General features: G+C 38.8%; 1 protein-coding gene and 1 long non-coding RNA gene across 3 annotated transcripts in view; one reads left to right on the top strand and one right to left on the bottom strand.

Annotated features, from left to right (window-relative positions):
• TMEM156 (transmembrane protein 156) overlaps positions 1-19,135 on the top strand; it is a 31,287-nt gene that overhangs the window by 2,639 nt on the left and 9,513 nt on the right. For both annotated transcript variants that reach the window (XM_037391296.1, XM_037391308.1), the window contains 5 exons: positions 1,988-2,269; positions 3,816-4,067; positions 6,125-6,232; positions 9,370-9,474; positions 14,740-14,844. In XM_037391296.1, the coding sequence (XP_037247193.1) occupies positions 1,988-2,269; positions 3,816-4,067; positions 6,125-6,232; positions 9,370-9,474; positions 14,740-14,844 (852 nt within the window). The remainder of the gene's footprint in view (positions 1-1,987; positions 2,270-3,815; positions 4,068-6,124; positions 6,233-9,369; positions 9,475-14,739; positions 14,845-19,135) is intronic.
• On the bottom strand, positions 2,177-18,045 carry LOC119149712. Its single transcript, XR_005104843.1, has 3 exons — positions 16,872-18,045; positions 5,705-6,200; positions 2,177-2,260 (listed from the first exon to the last, which is right to left on the bottom strand). It is a non-coding gene; the product is annotated as an uncharacterized LOC119149712 (long non-coding RNA).

Below are 19,135 nucleotides of genomic sequence, written 5' to 3'. Positions count from 1 at the left end.
GTTTACATTTGGGAGGGTCCCTCCCAGTCCTGCAGTAAGGAGCAAGCCTCTTGTGGGTTAGGCTCTCTGTCTGCCGTGTAATCCATTGGGAAAGTCTAGTCTTTTTGCAGCCCTGCTTACAGTGTTCAGCAATACGTATCCCTCCCTAGAAAGTCCACAGTCCTGTGAGTTGGAAGAAAATAAAGTTTACTGATGCTAGATCATAATTTGATCGGTTTTCTCTGCAGAGATCTTTCAAGAGGATGGTAAAGTGCCCTTCCTAAGGGGACAGCATTCAAACTTTTTCCACTCAGATAACATGCCTTTTACTTATCTACAGCATGGCTCACAGACAGCTCTGGAGCCTGTTTAGCGGTGTGTGAAGTCCAAAACCGACTTCACAGTGCTGGATGTAGACTGCCCTGTAGTTGAGCAGATTCCCTAGTCTGCGTACAAATTTCTTGGTGAAAGGGGTACGGTGCAGAATTACTATTAGTTGACCTTGAAAGCTGTAGAAATGGTTTTAGACTGGTTGCTCAGATGCACACACACCTTGCCATGAGAGCAAACATTCACTTCCTGCTCCTGGCTCATCTCCACAGAGAAACTCTGCACTGAATGATTCCTTCAGCACGAAGGATTTGACCTCAGGAGCCTGCTCCACTCCAGGTTGCATGACTCAGATAGTAAGCATTTCAAGGGAAGTGTTTTGTCTTGCCTCAGGGAAAGATCAAGCCCAAATTTTGTCTGACTTTTTCCTTTTTGTATTAAAATGAATTATTTTCTTACCTGCATAAGATGTGTATTTTACATTTCAATTTATTATGTTTTATAAGGAGTTTATGACTCTCTGATGTAGGGTTCATAAAGCAAAGGTAATTGACTTTGGCATTGGATTTGGGATTTTATTTCTGTATCCTGTCTGAAATCCTTCACTGAACCATTTCTGAGGTCAGCCTGGTGCTGTGTGAGCACAGGTGGCCTATTGAAGCTGTCAGATTGCAGCTGAGCACTGGAGCAATTAAAGGCTATGTTTTTCTCTATATACATAAGGATTTAGGAACATATTACTCTGATTACTCATAATGGGACTTAGATGCAAAATTCCTCTTCATAAAGATGCAAGAGTACTACTAGAATTGGAAGTTCAGCTATAGAACTATAGGTTAGTGCTGCGTCAACTCCAGGAAGTGGTTATTTGTACTCATAAATACCTATTTCATGTTGGGGTCCCAGAAGTTTTTTATTCTTAAATATTTATTTTCATATTGAAAAAATAGTTCAAGGTTAACTCAAGTAGAAATGCACAATTTATACAATAAAGCCGTACTTTAATGTGGAAGACAGCTTAAATAACACTTATTAATAATTAATTTTATGCGGGTTTTGCTACTTGCCAGAATGGCATTTAACGTCCTCTAGATACAGTAATTCGACACTGAAATTTGGCTATGAATAGCAAAACCAATGGTCATAATTAAGACTGAATGTAAGAGGATGCGAAGGGTGTGGTTGAAGGATTCAGCAATGTTTCTGTGTGTTTTCACTGTGTGGTTTCAATGTCATTGGAAAAAAAGTTTTCATTCTGATTATAGCTATTTTATAAAGTAATTGCACCAGTGCGTTACAATGGCACAGTTCCAGGGCTAAGTTTCCCCTCCAAACGTGAGTGCTTTCATCTTCAAGTACCATCAGACTGGAGCAGCTTTGAAACTAGAATGTGACTAGCTGCCACCACAAATTCAAGCTAGTATTGCAAGAGATTTCAAACAGTTCAGCAATAGAATTCAGCATCTAGGCTGTGGGACAACTGTGCTTGCTTCCTCTCGCTTGATGCATTCAACGTGCTGCCATAACCCTCAAGAAATAAAGCAGGTTTCATTGTAAGGTGGTTAAAGGATCTGTGACATGATGCTTCCATGCATGTATTTGTCCGTGTGTCCTATATGACTGTCTTGCTGATACAGTACTCTTTTTTTTCTTTCTTTTTTTTTTTTTAATTTTACAGCTAACACTGTAATTGTGTCATGCATGGATACCTGTTCATCACATAACACCACTTTTCCACTTTGTACTTTTAACAATTCTTGCAAAAGAGCAGTGCAACATAGAAGAGAAAACCAGACTGTTTTACTGAAGGCCATTGTAAATCATTCCAGTTTCCATGATCTTCCATGTGTTTGCCAGTCCTCCAGGAGGGAACAGCAGTCCCATACTAAACACACCGACTGTGAATCCAAGAGAGATGCGAATGTTGATCATCAAGGATCAGGGTCAGTAGCTAGAAAAAGTAAGTAGGGGAAGAGAAATACATAATTTTGTAGTTAATTACAACATGAAATACATGTTTTTATTTGGTAGTTAAAAGGAAATGATAATATGCTGCTGGTTCTCTATGGTCTTTGCAAAATCTATGAACAATGGTTTTTTTAGCTTGCCTTTGAATGGCTAGAGAATGCAAGTTTTATGCCAGATTCTCAGTGGCATTCATGCCTGGCTGTCAGTGAAACCTATCAGTAGCAAAATGCTGACTTCTCTTCTTTGAAGATCTTGTATAAATTCATGGCAGGTGTGTGTGTGTCATTATCTTCAGGGGGCTTTGTATTGGCCTTGAAGGAGGGTGCTGTGAGAAAAGAATGCCTTATCCAGCAGCCACCTGGAGTATTTTTGTTGCAAATTTGACCTCTGCCATCTGGCTTTTATCAATGCTCTTAGATCCCCATCTTCATTCTTTTAATCTTGCTAAATTTTCTAAAATTTCATTTATTTTTAAAGAGTGGGGGTTTTTTATTATTTTATTCTATTTTTTTAAAGAGTTGTAATTTCTGATCAGTTTTCATGCTGAATTTGCTTTTAAACGTCATTGTGGAACTCTACATGTAGGTTGCTGATACTATATGAAGATATATATATTGTTGTGAGCAACCTAAAGAACTAATTCAAAGATGGCAACTATTCAGGTGACAGCTATACAAGAAATAACCATTTTTGTGCTTGTAGTCTACAATACCCAGAACAGTGTAGTATCAGAAATGGCTTTGCACGTTTCATAGAATGCAGTGCTGAATAAGAGCTGGCACAGCAATACAGAGAAGAGTTCAGCAACATTCACATCTTTTCAGAGCAGTAGCAGCATATTCCTTCTGTGCTGTATACACTTGCAAAGTATCTGGAAAGTTTTGGGGAAGAAGATGCCTCTGAATTTTGGTTTTCTAACGTTGTCAGCAACGGGGGCAACAGGCCAAGTCCTGAATACAAGAAATGCAGTTGTTTTCCAAATGCCTGATTTTCTTATTATAAAATAGCTGTCTTAACAAGTATGGAAAATAACAAAAAAGAAATGTGGACAAAGTCTGTTCTCAGTTACACCTGTATACCTTTAACAATTTTGACAATGTCTCATCCACCTATGTTTTTTGTTAACGTTGTGCAAGTCTCACAGCTTGTGTGCTTTAAAGTGAAACAAGAACCTTCTGCAACTGGTAACAGACTAGATCATATCTCTATCATATGACTTTCTCAGTTTTTATTTTTTTCACAGCCTGATTTTTTTTGTTACCTTTGACAACAGACAACAAAACAATGAAAAACTGAAAAGCTCTGAAGCTGGTAGTAAAGCAGAAAAGGGGCTATAGCTTGCAGGGAAAATATATTTTGTATAGATAACCAATACATTACAGATCTGTTCAGAATAACTTTACATAGTATGCTTTTGTACATTTTATCATAGTAATGTAAAAGCCTACTGTATGTTTTTGCAAATGAGACAGAGAACTTGTTTTCTCTGTCTGCTGCACATTATGTAACAGTTTTGTTGTAATTTCTATTTCCAAAAGCAAAAGGCTTACTTGAAGTGAAAACAGAAGATGTTATTTATTCTTATAAATATTTTAATTTCACTACGGTTTCTGAGAAAGAAGAAGTAGAGCATAATACTTACTACCTGCTGGAAATGCACATCAACAATTCTGTAGTTGGAGGAAGAAATGCAGCTGAAGAACACCTAAATCATTCCTGTCTACTGGCCATGATGGAAGACCAAAATGACTGTATAAATATTTCACTGCAGCTGAAGTCCTATGTAGAATGTAAGTTACAAAGGAGAGTCGGAATGGAAATCAAACCAGCAACGATATCAATCTTACAAAAAAATCTCCAGTAGGTAGTTCTTTGCTTTCAGCAACAATTTGGAAGTATTTAAGTATGTCACAAGAAAAGACTACAATTTTGATCATCCATTAGTAAAAGACCATCTTTAGTAGGTAACTGACAGTTTTTATAGTGATTTGAAACAGGTTTAGCTGTGGCTGTTTTTCCCTGGAAGCAACACAGCAAAGTAGGTGTCTGTATATTTTTTTGCTTAGTGGTGACAGACTCACAAATTGCATGCATGACAAAACCAGGGATTACTTTTTTCTTCTCCCCTCCCTGATAATGGCATAACCCTGTTGTCTTGGAGGCAAATTAAAAAAATCCCGTTAACTTCAGCGGCAGAAGAACCAGGAGATAGGTTTGACTTTTCTTAATGTTGTACTGCAATATCCTACTATGCAGCCTTACTACAGTACACTTAAAAGAGAAATCTTTAGCTGAACTAGGCTTAGTTTTCCCAGAGGACAGCCTGTCAGCTTTTTAAATTTGTCTTTGTGCTGCAGGAGTGTTTTGGCTGATTGCCTGACTATGATCCGGGCTTCCAGCCTGTCTATGTGCAATGTTTGCCATCTGGGAGTTGCTGAATTACTAAATTCATTTAGTTTTGTATGGCAAATGCATTTTATGCTGTACCTTTTCGGGGGGGGGTGGGGGTGGGGAAGTGTTTTGGAGTTGGCTAAACCTATGTTAAAGAAGTCTAGGTAAAATCCTAGAGAAGAGAGGGCAGTTACGGTGTTTTTATTTAAAATAAGTAGGTCTAGCTATGAGTGGAGTATAGTTTGTAACTTGCCCTGCCAACTTGTGTCAAAACTATGAGGTAACCACCCTTTGCTAATGGTGATTTACTGGGGAAGTAGTTGTCTCAAATTAACAACGCATCTTTTTTCTATTTACCTCAAAGCAAAGCTGACGAGGTGCTCAGGGCCTTTACTAAGCAAGGTTGATATACAAGTCATTACAAGTCACTGCAAGATGGGGTAGAGTACTCTGTCTGAAAGGAGCCTGAATGACTGTACTAAAGAAATTTTAGTTCTGAATTAGGAGACATGAGCTGCGCTTACCTCACAGAGCCATGGGGTTATTGGCAGTTACCTCGTGACTTCTCAGTGGAGAAGACGCACAAGGGAAGTGAGTTGATGTAGGTCTAATTATACCGTTCTAAGCCAAGGAAAGGAAAACAGTGGTTTGGCTATAGTCTGTAATTTGATTTTATATTAGCCATAGAAACGTAGTTGTTTTTTAAAATAGTTATTTGACAATGCTAAGCTATGCATTAACATGCAGCTGCCAAAGAAGTTTGAAAGGTCTTTCAAATAATCAGGAAGGAAACTTTCCCACATCCTTTCTCTGTAGTATGTAGTCATGGCTTGTACTAGTTACTGAACTAATTCCCTGCAGAACGTGGGTGCATTTCTGCAGCAGCTGTTGTCCAAAAGAGCAGCCTACCTCCTACACCCAGTCCCTCCCTGATTCTCACCCAAGGCAGCTTTAGTTAAAAGAACTTCCCAGAGGGGTCCTGTTGGTGGCATTTCTTCAAATTTTGGTAAGAAAATTTCTATATGTAGAATCTTACTTTCCACCATATATGAAGATAGACCAGGAGGTTGAGAATGCCAGTACAGGCTAGTGTTGGACAGTGGACCAATTCCTCCTGTGCTCCATCCATTAAATATAAACATTGATCTTTGAAACATTTTCTTCCTGGACTTCTTCCTTTGTTTATACAAACAGGAAAAATTTTCATTCACTTAGCTATGTAGAACTATTTCAGACATGGAGACATAGATACAGGTGAAAGTAAAGATAAATTATAGATAGGAAACTTTGTTTCAAACAACAAAGAAGGCTGAAAGAACAAGGCATAATCTCTTTTGTTTAAAATTTTTATCTGGGGGGATAGGCATGGTCCAAAAACCTACCAAGATCAAATGTTCTGCTTTTCTCTGTCAGTGGTTTCCTGCTTCATTTTATCTCTTCTCCATTTTATGGACAGATCCAATGTGTATGGCGAAGATCATTTGGCTGACTATGATTGCAATAGTTTTTGTGTTTACTATTTCAATTGTCATCTACAAAATAGTCCAAGAAAATGAACAAAACTGTAAGTAACAAAAAGTTAATCTGCATGAATTTAAATTTCTATGCAATGAAAAATCTATTAATTTACAATAACAAAGCTGTTGATTATTAATGTAGCTCAGACACCAGTATTTTATTTGTAACATGATAAAAGCTTCTTATACAGGAACTGAAATACTCATGTGATTGATACTATCACCTCTCACCTCTGAATTGTGGATGCAAATCCAAACTTGTTGACAGTTAATGAAATGTGGGGGTTTTAACAGGTGCTTGGTGGCCTGTGATCCTTAGTGGTATGAACTTCTAGTTTCAGACTGATTCCAGTAGATAAAAAGCAATTACGGTTGAACCTTGTTGAAGGTCTTAAGCATAAATGCCAATGACCAGTGTCAGCAGATTGAAATACCCTCTCCTTCCTGAAGATGATTCATCTAGGTCATGGTCAAGAAAAATTACACAATAGCTACGAAGAGATATACACTCAGCTATCTGTCCTAAAAACTTGTTACCTAAATTCGGCGGTGGTGTAATCCCATACAGGTCAGCCAACCTGTGCCTTCTTAACCCCAGAGCTGAATAAAGCCCAGATAATATTTCTTCTCTTTGCTGTTATTTCAGCAAAAAGAATACTGCTGTGATTTCTGAATCAGCCCTATTGGCTATTCCAAGTGATTAAAACTTTGCTATGAAAGAACCTGCCCTTAGTTCAGAGACTGGAATGATTGTTTCTACAGAATACCTTCACCAGCCAAGACGGGCTCATCCTATGCAATTCACTTGGGATACAGGCTGAAATCAGATTTACAGTATTTCTTCTAGCGAGATACAGTGAAGAAGGTGAAAATAAAAGATTACTCTGAGCTTGAGACTTTTGAGCAATCGAGACGAAGTCCTCTGCACAGGAACAATGCAGAGAATAGACCACTTGTCAGCTGCTGGTCCTTGTTTTCAATCCCAAGTCAGAGGCAGCTGGTATAGGGAGCACACTCCCTTTCATCAGCATGGAAAGGTACTCTTAACTTAACCTGTTACCTGGGATAATAGCTCTTAGATGCTTTTCAGAGCAATTTCCTGAGACTTTCTGCCGGTGTCAGCCCTGAGCGGACAGAACATGCCTCCAGATAACCAGCATTTAGTTGCTATTACCAGGCAGATATCCATTCACCTTGTAGTCCAGAGCTGCCAAATGGAGACCTTGGTCACAGGGGTAATAAAAAAATCATAAGCCATATCCATTCCCCTGATCGTCCTTACTGTATCCACAGGCAGTTTTGTAGTGAAGGAGCAATAGGAGTCACGCTTTAATCATAACTGAACAGAAGGCAGAAGAGTACCCACACACAAAATACTTCTCTGATTTTTTTGCATAATGTAAATGTTTTATGTGTATAGTTTTAAATGAATGAGCGAAATAGTTGCTTAAAATGGCAAATCTGTGCTCCCTTGCCAGTGATTAAAGAAACTCCTTACCAGATTATCTTTGTTAAAATAAATGTTCTTTTACTTATTGCCAGAACGAAATTCTGAGACCTATTTTATGTATGTAAAAATCCCACAAAATGTAAGTTAGGGCTTTATAAGTGGGCTATTAAATGCTCTAAGTTAAAGGACTTTTATTTGTAATTTGAAAGCTACCTATAAATGCCATGAGTATGATTTTCTGTGCTTTGAGTCATAATATCCTATTTTTAATGCAGAACTGTTAGCAGTGATGGTTAATGATTTACTGCCTTTATTCTTTAACATCAGCTTTCTATTAAATGCAGGTTTTTCAGAATTGTCATGGACACAAGCAGCAAGGAAAAATGCCCTTTTGATGCTTCTAATTACTGAGTTGCTTCTAGAATACATTTTCTGTTAAGTTTATAACATGTAACATCATAAACATCAGTATGTTACCAATAAAAAGACAAGCACATAAAAATCAGATTTAAGGGTTGCATTCCTTACATGTATATGTTATGGTACCACCTTTAATTGCAAGTCTGTATACTGCTTTTTTCAGAGGTGCCCAAAGAACACAGCAGAATATTACTATGTGCCTAAAACAGCTGCTAAGAATTTTTCCAGTCATAATTCAGTTAGTAGTTTTTCTCTTAATTTCTGAGCACCACTGAAAGCTGGTAAGAAATACAGAATTATTCATTTCCTCTTGAGACCTTGCAAGACATTCAGCTAGGCAGACTCTGATAGTCTCTGAAACATTAATTACTTTCCATGAGTGCATAAAACAAAATATCCAGATAAACTTCATAGCGCTTACAACCAATCCATGACAAAGGAGCTAAATTAGAAATTAGTCCTTTTGCCTTTTCCCTTCCACTTTTATCTTATGACTGCTTCCAGAGCTTCCTTTGATGTTAACTGTTACAGTGCATGCTTAGGGCTTCAGCGCATTACATCTCCACTAGCTATTCATAAGAAAATCATGACCTAAATAATACTAATTTAATTAATTTCCTACAGCTGAAGTTTTCTAGTGTTCTGAAAATAAAAAGATAAAAATAAGTTCTGTTATGTAGAATTGGAGCGAGGCTGTCATCAGAAGCTGGCTGAGCCCTGAACTGCTGTCACTGTAGAACAGGGCTAACTAGAACAGCTACCCAGTCACCTGCGATAACCCCAGCAAGACCACAGTATTAAAAGAGCAGCAGAAGGGTGGAGAGACTGAGGAGTTTATGAGCTGGGTGCTGAGGAACAGTCAGAGGTGTTCAACCCAGCTGGGTCTTTCCAAGTGGTGTAGAGCTTGCTCTCCAACTGTGTTTCCAAAGATGAACATCCCACACTTGCAAAGAATCTGTCAGCTTCCTAGGATGCCAATACACTCCATCCTTGCTATTCCACTGGCAGCAGTGTGAGTCTGAACCTGTACTGGGACATGTACTTTTTTGATAACCTTCCAAAATTTGTTCAAGATACGCAGTGTAGAAAAGGGAGGGAATAATTTGAAAGGGGCAAACCTGAATGGAATTTCCAGAAAATTTAATTCAGAAAAATATAAAACATCTGGCCCTCGGCTTTCCTCATCACCTTATTTCAAAAACTTCCTGCTTTTTCATGGAAATTGTTCAACAGTTTAAGAATAAGGGTTTCCTTCTAATCGATGCTGTAATGTAATTCTATAGCTAAGGATAAAACACATTTTGTTTAAAACAGATTGTAAACACAGAGTAGCAGCAGCAGTTTCTACTATTCTAAGAAGAAAGAGTTTCGGATATGCAGGAAGAACCATATCTACTACTAAAATTCATCCTTTTCCTGGTAAGTAATATAAAAGTGAAACAAATACCTAACAAACCCTCGAGGCATGAAAAAGTCAAGAAAGACCTTTTAAGTCTTTCCTGTCAAGGGATGCTTCAGGTCTGTTTCAGAGTTACCTTGATCCTATGCAAATTTGATTTGGCTTATGTTATGGCAACATTTTTATATCATAAAGAAATAATTCTGACAATAAAACTATTAAGACTTACGTATGTCATGTGGGAATGCTTCTTCCAAAAGTGTTGGTGGTTTTTTACGTCCTCTTAATTTTTGGTCATGTTGTGTGCCACATTTGAGGTTTGGCAGCTGAATGCTTTGTGTGTGTATGGGAAGTATACAGACATGTACGCACGTGTATGTATGCTCTGTGCGTTTGTGATTCCCCATAAAATGTGCTACCAAAGGATGGAATGACTGGCTGTAGCAGGACTCAAGAGAATGGCTCTGCTGACACTTTGTAGCCTGTTTCTAGGGGAAAATTCCCACAAAGTACAATTTTCTAGTTTCAGATAGGAATTAGAATGTGGTCTTCTGAGAGTGTAGGATGTTTAGCACAGATAAATTAAATGGCATGGCTAAGCGCAAAGTTTTGGTTCCAGAAATCATGATTTGGTAATAAATCCCTGTGTGAGGGGAAATTAGCAGCTGTACCTCTGAGTGTTACTAGTGCTGCTGGAAGAGGCATATGCTTTAATAAGTTCCATGGATTCTGGCTTCACGAAGGAAGCTCTATCTTTAAAAAGATTAACATGAACATATAGAATGGCAAACCAACCTGCCTCCAAAACAAGAATAAATACAAAGCCAGCAAATCAAAAAATGGTTTAAAATTTATCTAGGCTTGGGTACTTGGCTGTTTGTCTTGTTAGTTCTTCAAGAGTAAGAAGAGACTTGATAATTTTTCTCTACAACTCAGTAACTCATGGCATTTCAATTTTACCTAGAAAAGAGTGAATAGCTCCTTGTCTGTCTGAACTCTCCTGTGAGTACAATTTATGATCCTTGCTTTTAAAGCACTGGCTACCTCTAAGATATATTTATGAGCTCATTATTTTCATCCTGCAGGAAAGGAATTATCTTTCTGACATCTTTTGTCTTGAGTAGCTTTACTAATACCATACCTATTTTATCACCGTGCTTCACAATGCGTTCTTAGTGTTGTATATCCAAAGGCATTTTTAATGATGGAGTTTTATGGAAAGTCAGATCTAGTTAACTAGAGAATAGGAATCTTTTACTGGTCTGTCATTCTTACTTCTATGTGCCTGCTACTTCAATCTATCCTGCCACTTCAATCTGTCCATTTAACTCGGAAAGCTGCTTAGTTGTATGAACTGCTATAATGGGTTTTATTTTAATATGAAATTCCTTGATTTTACACATGATAATTCCAATCAATCCAGTCATTTTCCCAATTTATACCAATAAAATTTAAAGTGGAATCAGGATCATATGAAAAGAGTTTATTCTTCCCACAGTTGCTAAGCTTAAAATTGACTACTGTGATAATGGCTATAAATAGCTATAGATGAGTTCCTTGACAGCCCTTGATAATTTTTTCACTGTCATTAGTGCATAGCTTGGAATCTTGAAAGAAAACATTAAGATCCACTGAAGACAATACAACCACCCTAGAAACATCATAATGAGGCTAAATAACTATGTATCTGGGAGGATGTGACGGTATTATCATATAGATTAAAAGATGTATAGGTACTACTAGAAGGTTATTCAAAGTTCAGAAAGGATAAGGGAAGAAAAAGAAGGAAACCTATACTCTGAGAATGAGAATAATTTCCTAGGTAGGCTAAGGAAATGACTATCTTACTATCACTGTGGTCCTACAAAAAGGTAATTTACAGCCATGGATGGTAGTTTTGTGCAACTGTCAGTGGCTCTGTGTCCATGAATCATTACCATTATGTCTGGTGGCCAGAGGAAAGAAGGAAAAATGTATAGCGTGTTCTCTAGAGTAAGATTAAAGTTACAGCCTTCCAAATTCATGGTACTATAAAGGATTAAGCACATATAGTGATGATAGGGGAGCTTTAAAGCATTCCGGTCGTAAATGTCGACTAAACATTGTGCTGTTAAGCCAAAAAAAGATTGCACAGGAGCATGGGCTGACAGAGCACATCTTCCAGACTTTGGATCTGGTCCTGCCTTTGTGTTTATGTAAAACAGACCCTTGAATGGTATGAATTGACAAAACCTACAAAACCCAGTTGCCCTTAAATGCAGCCACAAGAGAAGGGAAAGAGTACAGGGTGCTTTTTCTTCAGTGCAAAAAGTAAGTATTAAGTGGCTGATCTGTGCTTCCAGACATAAAGCACTTTTGTATCAAAGAGGACTTGATAGTAGTAGCACATGGAAAACAATCCATAGAAGAAAAGTCAGTTCCTCGCTTTGTGTTCATGACAGAGAATCTTAGGGAGAGTCCCATGTAAGAGACTTTTATTGCAAGAATTTCTTTATGGAGCTTTCTCAGATTTAAGACTCAGTAGAAGAGGTTTGGGAACAATTTAATAAACTAATAATAGCAATTAGAAGGACTAGACAGTATTCAGCACAGTGTTTTCAAAGAACCCTGACAGAAACTGCTCAACTGTCACGTGCAGCTTACTGCTTAAATCAGCTTCAGTTTCAGAGGAAGGGAAGGCAGTTACACTTACTCTGCTGTTACAGTTTTTCCATAGCCTGCTTCCCCTAAACCACTTTAGTACCTTTTCCACTGCTAGTAACTGGTTAAGTATAGCTATTCTCATAATAGCTGTATCCTAAAAAAAAATAAGCCTGGGGACACGGCACAGAATTACCTGTTGGGAGCAGGCCAGTGTGTGTGAACTGTATGTTACATTATTAAAAAAAAAAAAGTTGTACAGGAAACAGATTGCATAAATCAGGGTGTTTAATACCTAGACTGAATCTGTCTAGCAGGGTCTTTTCATATGGGAAGTTTTGTTTGTATAGTTATATGGGTTATACTTAAGTGTGAATTTATATTACTAGAAGTCTACCGCTATAAATTCCCATTTAGACCTTCTTTTCCTAGCATAAGAATTACATTCCTTGTTTATTTTTATTCTATTTTGAAAGTAGCATGAGATCTATTGGAAAGAAAGGCCTGCTCTCGTTCCTATGCTAGAACGGGACTGTGCAGACAGGGAATCGTATTGTTAATATAATCATGTTATTACTCGACAGCCTGTGAGGGCAACCTTAGTTCAAACAATGCCGTGTTCTACATTGCTCAGACAGTACAATTCTCTCATTTTCGGTGATATTCCATTGGCTCACAGTCACAGTTTGGTTCATTACATTTTAGGATACAAACACAGGATACACTTGTCTGGCTCACAGCAAAGTCAGTTCTGATGGATGGTAATTTTATAACTCATCCTGAAAGAAGGACATTGCAGGATCATGGGGACAACCAGGACTCAGCGAGTTTGGCCTGCAGTTGTTTTCTGGACTGTTTAGGCTTTGTGACATTTGTGGCATTTGATATAAGCGGGCTTGACAACTGTAATTTGCACATAAGAAACAAGAAGACAAATTTCCTCTCAGTTATTTGAATTCCTGTATTGTTTTCTGTGCTATCCAATTAAAATAATAGTTCCTCTCCTACAGGATTAGAGGAAATAGGTGAAATTCTGCCATTTCTCTGATGTATTGCTACAGCTTCAAGTTAGTTGACAGGTTGGAAATAGAATCAAACGCTGGCTCTGTAGTGTCAGGGCTGGCATCCCAGTGAATTCAGACTCACTCCTCCTTGTATTCTGCAATACATTTTCTTTTTAGCAAAGGGGAAAAGCATGAGACATCTTCTACAGCAGCAAATAGATGCAAAGCCAAGAAAGAAGAAGTTTGATTAATCTGGGCCAAGTGAAGCATCACCTATTTGATTCTGATCCTTCTCAATTCCTGACACAGCTGAATAGCTGTCTTTTCCTCTGCAACTTCGATGAATAATGCTGGGGAAAGCAAAGCTTGTCATAGTTTTTAATATTTGACACAGACCTACATGTTTGAGATGCAACATTTTCAGAGAAAAAAACGAAGCCTTATTGCCACTTTGGGGCTTTTTTATTTTTCAGATGGGAGGATAAAACCTATAGGATGCAGGTAATTATAGGGAGCTTTTTGTAGCCCCTGTATGCTTTCCATAGAGCATTGATGCACAAGAGGCCTTTTCTCTGCTCAGTTTGCACGCATGCAGAACAGTGTTACACACGGGCTCCAGGGGGAATGTCAGTCTACATTCCTGTTCTTTCCAGGTTCATCCTGAGGGTGAAACAAGATCCATTGCTATTCTTAAAACTACCACCGTTTCATTTTAACTTTGCTTTTCATATTCAGTTGCTTAGTTACCAAGATCCAACTCTACTCTCTTAGTTGCATTTGTGAAGAGAGAAGCCCAAATGATACAGCTCAATACAAGCAGCACAGTTCATCTTCTTGTTATGAACTCAGTAGAAACCCATTTGTAGGCTTACAGAAGTTATGGATGGTCAGGGACAGGATGGACCTGGAGTTGAAATATCTGTGTTCTACAGTAGTTCTTTGAAAAGCATTAGGTCAACAACTCTGTGTTCATTTGCCTGAGCGTGCTATTTCTGCATTTCTTTATCTGTATCCCAGCAAGACAGCCCATCAGCATCTGTGTTGCCAGTGTGCTAAAGGCATCACCACACCCTTCCCTGCTTCTGAGGTGCATGCTGTCATTGGTAACAACTGGATGACACCCAGTAGCCCTCCCTGTGTGTATGACGTTTGCTGAGGCCACATCATGTGGTCCTGAGTGGCAGTCTGGGCTGCCCTTATGTGAAAATGAATCAAAAAGTTCATACTCTGAATTTCATTTGTTTCTGCTTAACTGGCCAGCTGTAGGCTTTTGCATTTGGTGAGACTCTGGTGCAATCCCAAATTTGCATGCTTTTATATTTTCACCACTAGTGAAATTTCCAAGAGCAATTTAGTTGCCTACCTTCAAGCTTCTTCCCAAGGAGACTTAGGATCAGCATGTTGTAGTCCCACAAGTCTCAAGAGGAATTAAATACAAGATATGGTTAGTACTTTCAGGAGTTCCTGACATGTACCTACATCTCTAGGCACTGAAATCCCACTGAAAAACTAGCTGTCCACCTATGCCTCCTGTTCAGACAGATCTCAATTGTTTTCAGACTTGCAGGTTCAATGTTTAACATTCTGCAGATACGTTTGCTGTTTAATAATATGGATAAAAATTATTTTAACTTTCAATAGTGAAAACCAGCAAACAGCAGATTCCACTTACTGCACAGACCACAGAGAAACTGCCCATAATTCCTGAACAAGAGCATTGTCACGTGGGTGCATCAACCATAGAAGGTAAGTATCTTACAACTCATTGTTCTCTTTTGCCTCATATTTTTAGAAATAATAGTATGCAATATCTGCTCAAAATAAATTACTACTTCTTCTAGTCAAATATATGAGATGACAAACTGGAAATTGTGTTTTTGTGAGAGCTAGGTAGCAGGGAAACAAAATCGATTTTCCATCTGCTACCAAGGGTCATCTATAAACATATGTGTTAGCCTTTTAAAGTCTGTGTGGCCCTGAAGGTCCCAGTGCAAATTCTGACACCATTTTTATGGTGTAGAATATTGTGTCTCAGACTTTAGCATTATGCTGACATTTGTTTCTGACATGGGCAGAGGAGAAAAGCAATGTGCGAATGATCTCTGAGGAAAATCACGTTTGAAATAGTTTGCTGATCAAATTCTCCAAACAACAGAAATTGATTGCTCTGTCGTTATTACTCCAGTCAGAAGGAATGACAAGAAGTTGATTTCAGCTTGGAACTAAAACTAAGTCTTCCACTTCTAACTTTCCTCAGCAATTGTTTCAGGAAGTCCGGATCTAAGGAAACAAGTCTGAAAAGAAATGTGCTGTAAGCTATACCTCTTCCTGGCAAGACTTGTAGAGCCTAGAAACAGAACAGATGCTACTTAAATAAGTAATACTGACTAATCTATCAATTGCATAGACAAGGTTATGGCTGCTTGCACAGATAGTACTATTTATGGTGAAATTTTTAGGTTAAAAGCTTAAGAAGGTCCTTCTTTACATCTCTTTAAATTGGATGGAGTTTTATTGGAAACTCAATATCATATCATGCTATTTTAATGTGTTAAAAAAATTTATGTACTGAAGAGCAGTTTGATTTTTGTGCTTCGTGTGGAACCATAAACAACTAAGTTGTGTGTTGAGAGTGGAGCTAAAGAAGAAATTTTGAACAGCATTGCTGACCAAAGATGAGGTACTTCCTTAATAAATTAATAATTGAGTTAGATTATTGTTTGGCTTTTGAGAGGGACTAGCCGGGTTACATGGCAGTTTATCACAGTAATTAAAAATACTGACCACTTTTCCAAGTGAATCTTATCTATAGATCTTACAAGGACTTCCAAAGATGAAAAGTTGTCATTACAGCTATTCTAAAATGAGGGCATCAGGAGGCAGGGAAAGGTAGCATGGCTTGGGAAGTTGGTGACACAGATGAGAGCAGTTCCTGGTAAGATCATCCGAGTTCAGCTGTTTGCCATGTGGACATCACGAGCCTCTGCTGAGCGAGTAGGCCCTTTCCCAGGGCCCCACCAGCCTTTCCACAGGGCAGCTGCTTCTCCTCTCCATGGACTCCTCCCGGCCACTTTAGTACCAGACTGTTTCTTTTTCTGATACCTGTTGAATATCTCTCAGGTAAACCTTTATCTTCCTATATCCCTGTCTGCCGCGTACCTGCCTACTTTAATTGCTTCACGAGAGAACGTTTACTCTTGGGTTAAAAATAAGACTAACATTGTAGTAAGATGTGTCGCTAAGGGAGGGCTCGCTAGTATTCAGTGCCTTCATTTATACAGTAGTATGTCTGAATGATAGCATGCTTTGTCCTTCTGGGACATTGGGTTCACCAAAACTTATCTTTTAGAGGCAGGAAACAACATTCATGGCCCATTCCCGTGCAAATTTAACACCTGTGTTCCTAGAGGTGGGAGTAACCATTAGAATTGACCTGCTAGCACTCCTTTCGCTTTCGTTATGTTGTGTTACACATTGAAGGACAGAAAGAAGAGATGGAACAACTCTGCAGATCTTTGCTCTGTAAGGCCATATATGAGATCCAGGACACTTTGGGATGAAGTTATCCCTTTCCTTAATCTCTCTGTCGGTGACTTAAAGAAAAAGATTAGGTATCTTGAGAAACCCCAGTGCCTTGCTGCAGCGCTGTGCTGTAGGAGCAGGCTTGCTTCCCAGGTCATAGCACAGTCTTCCTGTCAGGACTGCCGGCAGCGAGGGGAAAACTGGATGTCATACATGGGATTAATGACAAATACATGGAATTGTGATCTTACCTGACGTTGTGTGGAAAGATTATTCAATGAGTGGCTGGAGAGGCAGGAACTTAGATCTTGATCTTGCCTTTTTTTGCAGTTTTGGATAACGTTTCTGAAAGGAATACTGTCTCAAAGCTAAATACTCTGTCAAAACAATGAAAGCCCTTTCTGCTTTAGTTTTGCTTCGTTTCCTGCAAAGAAACACTTCCCCCTTCATCTGATAAGGTCAGATTCAATTCATTGCTGTTTGTGGGTGGCTCGGTGGCAATGCTGCAGTTACAGGAAAGCTGCCCAGCTACAAGTCCTTTCGGTTATTCAGGCTGCAGAAGGAGGCTGCGGGCTGCCTGTCTCATGGTGCTAGCGTTGTCTCTATGGGGCGTCTAGAATGCTACTAAAGACTAGTTTGCTCAGCAGGGAGGAGCTGGCTGCTTTAGAAGTGCTGCACATGAACAGCCGAGTACTGAGAAACACCAAGATGATTAAGTTCAAGAACAGACAATTGCAGACTACATCAACTTGATAAAACCTGTTTTTTCTTGAGGAGGTGGGGTGGAGGCAAGAAGTATGTACCAGGAGCTTCTTGATCAAAGAGCATCATCTTTGTATTACCCTACCAGCTGCTCCCCTGAAGCACAAGGATTTCAGACCACCAATACAAGAGCCTCAAGCAAGGAAGGGTTCTAGCCTGAGCTAGAAACCTAAGAGAGCTCCGCTGGGAATAGTGCTAACATCTGCCCTTCTCTGCTTCAAATGTAGCTTCAGCCCAGTTGGTAAGATTTACCTCAGTGTCTGCCCTGGATCAAACGGGCAAGTCTGGGACGGGCAAACCGCTTTTGAGTTATGCTTTTCCTCACTTCCAGCTAGCGGAAGGTGCAGTCAGAGAGAGCGTTAACCACAGTACAGAGCATGTGTTTGATTTCTGTGTAGGCAGGCTAGCTATGCAGTAGGTGTGGTAGGTATAGTGGCTGCTGTGGGCAAGCCTGGATCGCTTTTATCACCATCATTATTGCTCCTGAGCTGGAGAACCTGCTGATGGTCTCAGCAACGGCCCTTAACCCAACAATTGAAAGCTGAAAGGCCCAACAACATTGTTTTAACTTAGTAAATTCCTGTGGTTAAAAAGTCCAGATCGGACGGGAGAGCAAAGTGTAAAGCATGTTATTTGCTTGTTGCTCTAGCCTGCAACAGGGAAGTATTTATCTTACTAATAGGTAGAGAGATATCAATCAATGACGTATTGCTACTTTCTGCTGAATTTTTCATTTGAAAATTGTCAAAAAAAAGACGTTTCTTTCTACAAATGTCTTTTTAATGTCTTTAATATTAAGACAATAGTTGATCATGAAATGTAAGTATATTGATAAACATTATGTGTATCATGTTTATCAATATACTTATATCCTCTGTGTGTGTCTATATATTTACCTCTGTGTGCATTTGTGTGTGTGCAGAGACACGCATGCACATGCTTCCTTACTTCCAGTTCATTGGTTACTATCACACTGACAGCTAATTCAGCTGATAAAAAATGCACTAACTTTTGCACTTGTAACTTTGCCAAAGGAAAATCTTTTCAGCATAGGTCACTTAATGTCTGTGTATTTTCACAGTAACTATTATTATTAATTTGACTGCTGAAGTTAAGAATCCTCCTCCGTTTCTGCCATCTTCCATTAAACTGCCATATTAGTAACTGTCCTGGAAAAAAATGAATGAGCCAAGTCTCTCAAGTGCTTTAAGACAGTCCCCTCTTTATATATGGCAAGTGTAGGTGGATTTCCTTAGTGCAGTCAAAAGGTGATAGTAATTACCTTAAATGTCAAGGGTGCTGTTTATTTGGATAGGAAGCATGAACACTATTTAGGGCAAATACTTGGGTTTGGAGGCAATGCTGTTCGGAGGACAGCATGCTAGAATAAGGCTCTGGAGACCCAACTTTTCTGTCTCTGCCAATAGTGCCTTGTTACTAATTTGCACTGTGGTAAGAACTGTTTATCCTCAGCTGAAACAGAGATTGTGTAGTGCTTTTAACTTACAAAGCACTACTTGCATAAACTGGTACTTTTAACTTTAAAAGCACTACTCATATCAACTATTATTTTTAGCAGTTCTGAAATGCAGTGGGATGTATATCTGCTTTTTTTATTTTATTTTTTTTTTAAAGTTCCAGGAGTGAATACCCTCTCCTGTGACAGATGAAAAGACAGAAACAAGAAGCTGGACTGATGGCAAGAAATCTGGGAGAGCAGATCAGAAGAATAAATAATTTATATATTGAAGTG

The sequence above is a fragment of the Falco rusticolus genome, chromosome 1 (assembly GCF_015220075.1).
Source record: "Falco rusticolus isolate bFalRus1 chromosome 1, bFalRus1.pri, whole genome shotgun sequence".
In the NCBI taxonomy this organism is placed as follows: domain Eukaryota; kingdom Metazoa; phylum Chordata; class Aves; order Falconiformes; family Falconidae; genus Falco; species Falco rusticolus.
Note: the sequence above shows the minus strand (reverse complement) of the source record. Positions and strands in the feature narration are given on the sequence as shown.